At 32.6% G+C, this 7,050-nt stretch overlaps 1 protein-coding gene across 1 annotated transcript; it reads right to left on the reverse strand.

The window, feature by feature from the left end:
• Positions 1-2,997: 2,997 nt before the first annotated feature.
• Positions 2,998-4,694, reverse strand: LOC102602313 (nectarin-1-like). The gene is made up of 2 exons (XM_006358449.2): positions 4,473-4,694; positions 2,998-3,715 (listed from the first exon to the last, which is right to left on the reverse strand). Exons 1-2 carry the CDS (start codon positions 4,597-4,599, stop codon positions 3,177-3,179), a joined length of 666 nt encoding a protein of 221 aa, XP_006358511.1. The 5' UTR covers positions 4,600-4,694; the 3' UTR covers positions 2,998-3,176.
• Positions 4,695-7,050: the final 2,356 nt, after the last annotated feature.

The raw sequence follows: 7,050 nt of genomic DNA on the forward strand, positions 1-7,050 counted from the left end.
TATTATTTTAAAAGGGAGTTTATGCCCAAGTTCTACTATATAATAAATATAATATATAATATTGAAGAAACTTCCTTTTAAAAGTCCCACAAGTATAATATATAATATTCAAGATTGGGAAAAGTCTCAATCTTGAATATTATATATTATATTTGGGCCTAAACTCTCTTTTATAATATAGTAGAATATTAACAAAGAGTGATAAAATATTTATAGACATAAGTTAATTATCATTGGATCTAATGTTGGTATAAGTTAATTATCATTGGATCCAATGTTGGTATAGATTTTAGGGATATTTACAGAGTGCTAATTACCGCTAAAAATACATATTTAACAATAATTAAGTTATTGCCGTTAATTAATTACTACTAAGTACGATTGTTTGAAACTAAAATAGTGTCAATGTTAATGGCGTTAATAGTATTTCAAGTACAACGTTATGATTAGGGAAGACAATTAATTTCCTTTTACGGTATGTACGTGGCGTAGTGTAAAACGTAAATAAAGTCGTCTGTATTATGTCACTTTCTTGTTGTATCCTTCATCTTATTGTATAGAATTAACTCCCATATATATTGTGATAAAAAAAGACGGAAAGAAACAAGGAAAAAAAATGCCAGACTTGACTCTTAAATAGTTTTGATATTGACGGAAAAGGAGATTGGGGGTTGCTCGATACAACCCCAATCCATTTCTTCTAACATTATAATTGTAGGTTTGAGTCAACAAAGAAGAAAAAGACGATAGCTTCTAAAAAAACGATAAAGAAAAAAAAATGCTTTGCTAAAGAGAGTTTAAAAGAAATGCTTATTACCTTAGTGAATCTCCTTATTCTCCAAATAAGATTTTGTATTATTGTTTTACTACAATATGTTTTGTCTTTTCCATCCATAGCACGAGTCGGTTTGTTGAATTTTAGTTCAAGAAAATAGATGTCGATGTTATGAAATATGTTAATTTATGTGGATGTCCACTACACAATTTAACTCTTCATTACTTTTTTTCATTATGTTCCACTTTCTTCATAATCTCAAATTCATGTTAAGTTTACATTTTCTGTTATTATTGTACTTAGTTGGTTATTACTGTACATAGTTAGTTAGTATAAAATGATCAGTCAGTTGATGAGCTGTCATTTGTTAGTTGTTAATTAGAGTCAGTTAGGAAATGCAATTTGGGACTGACTGGATCTAAGATTTTTGTATATAAGGAGGCACAAATTTAACACACAGATCAGATTGAAATAATATTCTTCTTCTTCTTCTTCTTCTAAAATTCAGTTTTCCTCTAGAACCTTCAATGGTGTATTCAGATTCTTAGCTTGAATTTTCTCATGGTATCAGAGCTAGTGACACTAGCTATCCATTAGATCAGAGTAGTGTTTCACTACAATAGAGTTGTGAAGAAGACAACAATGGCGGCAGTGAGAATCGATCCAAATGACCCTCTCTTCAGGTGCAGCTTTGATTCCTATGAAACTCACAGGCCCTGAAAATTATGGACTCAAGCAAGCCTCTAGACAATGGAATATCAAACTAACCAACACATTATTAGCTGCAGGCTTCATTCAAAGTTCTCATGATTATTCATTGTTCACCTTGAAGAAGCCAGATGGGATGGTTGTTGTTCTGATCTATGTTGATGATTTACTCATTACTGGTGATAGTGAGTCATTAATCAGACAAGCAAAAGAAGCATTACATCATAAATTCAAACTCAAGGATTTGGGAGAACTTAAATACTTCTTGGGAATTGAGGTGTTAAGATCCAAAATAGGTGTTATTTTGAATCAAGGGAAGTACATATTGGAGCTCATTTCTGATACAGGATTGAGTGGTGCAAAACCAACAGCCACACCATTAGAGTCCAACTTGAGATTGACCTCAGTAGAATTTGATCAGACTGCTGGACTACAAAGAGATGATGCATTAATAGATCACTCAGCCTATGAAAGATTAGTAGGAAAGTTAATGTATGCTACCATTACAAGACCTGACATTAGCTATGCAGTGCAAACACTAAGTCAGTTCATGCAACATTAAAAAAAAGGTCTCATTAGGAGGCAGCCATCAGGGTGGTGAGATACTTTAAAGGAACAGTTGGTCAGGGCATATGGCTGCAGGCTCAACCTGCCACAACATTAACATGTTGGTGTGATTCAGACTGGGCTGCTTGCCCTAATACTAGGAGGTCAGTGACAGGCTACATAGTGAAATTTGGAGATTCTTTAGTGTCTTGGAAGTTCAAGAAACAACAGACAATATCTAGAAGCTCAGCTGAAGCTGGGTACAGAAGTATGGCCTCAGCAATAGCAGAAGTAACCTGGTTGATAGGGTTGTTCAAGGAGCTTAATGTGTTCATTCAGATGCCTATTAAGTGATAGCAAGTCTGCTATTCAGTTAGCTGCAAATCATGTATACCATAAAAGAACCAAGCATATTGAAATCGATTGTCATTTCATCAGAGACAAGGTTAAGACTGGATTGATTCAAACAGAGTATGTACACACACAACAACAAATTGTTGATCTATTAACCAAAGGATTGAGTCATGCTCAAAGCTAGGTGTGCTTAACATACTACACCCTTCAGCTTAGGGGGGAGTGCTAAGTTCACATTTTCGGTTATTACTGTACTTAGTTGGCTATTACTGTACATAGTTAGTTAGTATAAAATGATCAGTCAGTTGATGAGCTGTCATCTGTTAGTTGTTTATTAGAGTCAATTAGGGAATGCAATTTGGGACTGATTGGATCTAAGATTTTTGTATATAAGGAGGCACAAATGTAAACTCAGATCAAATTGGAATAATATTCTTCTTCTTCTAAAATTCAGTTTTCCTCTAGAACCTTCAATGGTGTTTTAAGATTCTTAGCTTGAATTTTCTCACCTAGTATCTTGTCTTCCACTTTTTTCGTGATCTCTTATGTTTATGGCTATCTTTTGTATGTTTTTTTGGTGTATATATTAGTTATAGAAATTTAGACATAAAAGATACAGAAACAGGACGATCACATTTATTACCAACAGAGAAACAATAGAATGTTACAACATTATTAGAAACAAAAGATATACAATCCATTCCCCATCGTATATAAACCCACAAATCCCTATCAATTAACAAGCTCACCAAACGAAATAAACTGTCACACGAGTAATTAATTAACGAATAATCTATTTCTTGGGCGCCAGCCTTGACTTAATTTTCTGGATTTCCTTAGTACCAACTTGGAATGTTTTAGTCAAGACATGATCAGGAACACTTGGTGATGAAGCGAACAACGTTGTAGCAATCGATTGAGTCCCCGGTAACTGGCTGTTGAACCCCGCGACGACGGCTGCTGGAACATCCCCATTGTTCTGCTGGAAATGTACAAGTCCTCTAGGGAAAGCAAACACTTCACCTTTAACAATATGTTTTGTAATCAAAACATTCGATGTTGTAATAAAGCCAACGTCTAATTCACCCTCTAAAACAAAGATCATTTCAGTAGCACGAGGGTGAGTGTGAGGTGGGTTAATTCCACCAGGGGCATAGTCGATACGAGCCATGGACACACCAAGTGTGTTAAGACCAGGGACTTTCATGACATTTGCACCTGTGACTAAAGAACCAAATGTATTGTTGGTTGCTCCTGCCTTTGCTATGGCCATTGATGAAAAGTCTATTTCTGAAAAGTTCTTCTTGCAAAGATAACCGTTTACTGTTAAACCTGTTTTCATGTACATAAAACAGAAAATTGCATAATCAGCATATGGTACTTAAATCGAAAAGATAATGATTAGATCATTATGTTATTAATTTGGCCATGTGTGACTCTATTTTTTTTTTCAAATAGTCCCACTAGACATTGGACCCCCTGAAAAAGGCTACCTCTTTTTCCGAACTTAGACGAAGATGAATAATGCTAGGTCACTTTTAGCCCCAAATAGAGAGGTCCTTCATATTTTTTAATTTCATTGCTCTTATTACTTCCTCTAGTGAATTATTAAGTTATTCTATATGATTCAAAATAAGTGAATTGTTCAAAATTGAAGAGAATTATTGTAAAATCATACCGGATATGTTGTTATTATTGCTTCTACAAGACATTTTTATTTTTTCACACATTAATCTGAAAATAATACTATCATTTTCTACTATTTAATTCATAATTAATAATAGGACATCATTTCGTCCCTAGGTAGTTGTACTTTTGATTCAAGACTGCTATATTATATTTTGAATAAATTTAATACGGTCAGCCATCTACTTTTTGCCAGCTAATATACAGTTGGATCTTGCTCCAACACTCGTAACAAATCCTACAACAAGCTAGTAAGCAACAATTTGGAGAAGTAGAAAAGTCAACATGTATTACCAATGAGAAATTAATTAAGGCAAATAAAACCACAAAACAACTTAAATCACATCAGATGAAGAATCTACCTTTCTCTTACTCAATTAAAAATAAAAAAATTGGAACTTACTGTTGGTAAGATCAGCAACACAAACATCTTGAAGCATGTCTGGATCTCCAGCAGAAGCTTTATCTAAGCTAATGGCTAACATAGCCACCACAGCCATAATTACAACCAATTTTCCAAAGCCAGACATGATGGAATTAAGAAGAAAAGTATAAGCAAAATATATTTTGTTTGATTTTAGGCAAGAAGGAGAGGTGCAGAAATAGAGGAATGTGGTAGAAAACAAAATCGGGTGGGATTTATTTATAAAATAAATAAAGAGGGCAAACTAATACTTTGAAGTCACGTGAGGAAAGCGTGCGAGTGTAAACGCAAGAACCATGCTGTTTTTTTTCTCCTCTCTTCCACCCAAAGCGAAGACATTAGGAAACAGGCCCAGATATGGGGCCTACTGCAGTCCTAAATAAGGCCTCAGTTTTGGGCTTATTTGGACTTTGACTTCCTGCCGTTGACGACACCGCACTAATTTATATGTGCGAAAATTATGCGGTTAATCAAACTTAATTACTCATCATAGCTATAGTTTGATATAATTACCATATTTGTATAATTTCGCAGCTAACAATTCTTGTTTGATTTGTATTTGTATACGATGGTTTGTATTTGTATATGACGATGATTCCTTGGTTTTCCAGGTTTGTCATCATATACATTCAATCTTTTTGTGTATAACTTTTTAAAGTTTGTATAAACGTGTAGTTTTCAGATTTTGTATAATATAATTTATATAATGTAATTTGTATAATTGTTTAAAGTTCATATGTTTATGTTTGTATCAATTCGTTATTTCGAGTTTTATTATATTTGTATAATTCCAGACTATATATTACTTAATTATACAAAAACACGTGAATTATACAAACGAGATGCGAATTATACAAATTATTGTCTTCTCCCAATCTCGTTCGCCTCTCTCCTCCCTCTCACAATCTCTCTCGCCAGAATATACAAATACATATGTATTAATATACAATTATCTAACCGATATACATATACAATTCACCTCTCTCCCACTCTCTGCCCTCTCTCGCTCGCATCTCTCCTCCCTCTCCCAGTCTTGCTCGCCCCTCTCCTCCCTATAACATGTAGCTACGAATCGTAATTAACAAACTATATCTATAGAGCGTAATTAAGCTATTTTTGAGTGACTATATGCGAAAGTTCCTCTTTATATGTAGAGTTTACTGCAACAACAAAATACGCAGTCTGGATGTGAATGGGGAAGGGTAAAGTGTATATAAATCTTATTATTACCTTGTGGAAATAGAATTATTGTTTTTAAAATATCCTCAGCTCAAATACATACTAATTCATAGATTTCCGTTTTTACTTGTCACTTATAACAACAAGAAAATATTATTTTTTTATTTTTTTCTCAATATTAATTAATTATTAATCAAATTATTTTTATAGACCTATGACAATACAATTAATATGAATAGTATGATAAAATATTCATATTAATTTTTATTTTTTTTAAGGAAAGTGAACAATCTAAAATAATAGACAAATAAAAATTAATGGAGGGAGTATGATTTTTAATCATCTTTGAGTAACCAATCATAATAAGTTTAATGAATTTAAAACGATAAAAAATATTTTAGCAACTTTTAGAACAATTCAGAACTTGAACAATTCTAATGTGATAAAAAATAATTTAGTGATTTTTACAGAATAATTGATAAGTTGAATGATTTTAAAGTAGCACAAATTATATCTTTAATGACTTTTATAAAAATAATTGTATTGACTAATTATTTGAGAAATGAACTCTTCATAAAAATTAGACTCGACGCGGCATCGCAAATGTCATGGATGACATACCTATTTGAGAAATAAAAATTACGTTAATTAAATAAATGTATAGTCAATTAGTCATATATAAAAGTCTTTAATATTTGCAAATAGAAGTACAGATCGATCAAATTGATAGTACACTTCAAATTAATCCCTACATTGAACTTAATTAATTATTGCTTTATTACTTTCGTTTTCAACTCGTCGAAGATCAGAGAATTGTTCACCCACTCGAAGTGAAAAAAATAATATACTTGTAGCGTATTTCTTAAATTGGGTAAAAATGTTATTCCTTTTGTCTTATTTTTGTCCATCTCCAAACTTGATTTTGATGGTCATTTTGTCCCTTTTTTTTTATCCTGACGTACGTCTGACTATGAGTGATTAAAGATTATAAAAATTAACAATGCATGTACTTCCTACAGTGACACAAATTAATACCAAGCACAGTTAAATAATTAAGTTATTGAATCAAAATACTAAGTCATATGGTTGATGGTTAGAGTTAAGCAGCTATTAGTTATGTATGAATCAATTATGCAGGTAAATACAAGATACTTACACAGGATTAACTATTCATATATCAGTTATTTCATTTTTACAGCATAAAATAATGCATATATTCTATCATGTTTTACAGCTGTATTATTTATGTGAAAGAATAAAATAAGGACCAAACATTATATTAGCAATGTTATGGTTTACATGAAAAAAAAAAAAACGGGAGGGGGGGGGGGGGGGGAAAAAAAAACCTCTCCAATTAGGGGGCGGGGCCGGGGCCCCT

This window comes from Solanum tuberosum, unplaced genomic scaffold, assembly GCF_000226075.1.
Source record: "Solanum tuberosum cultivar DM 1-3 516 R44 unplaced genomic scaffold, SolTub_3.0 scf00277, whole genome shotgun sequence".
NCBI classification, from domain to species: Eukaryota; Viridiplantae; Streptophyta; class Magnoliopsida; order Solanales; family Solanaceae; genus Solanum; species Solanum tuberosum.

Excerpts from the sequence above, each read along its gene's own strand:
- LOC102602313 (XM_006358449.2), bottom strand. The coding sequence starts at position 4,599 with ATGTCTGGCTTTGGAAAATTGGTTGTAATTATGGCTGTGGTGGCTATG. Across the intron at positions 3,716-4,472 it reads TGTTGCTGATCTTACCAACA|GTTTAACAGTAAACGGTTAT; the intron begins GTAAGTTCCAAT and ends ACATGAAAACAG.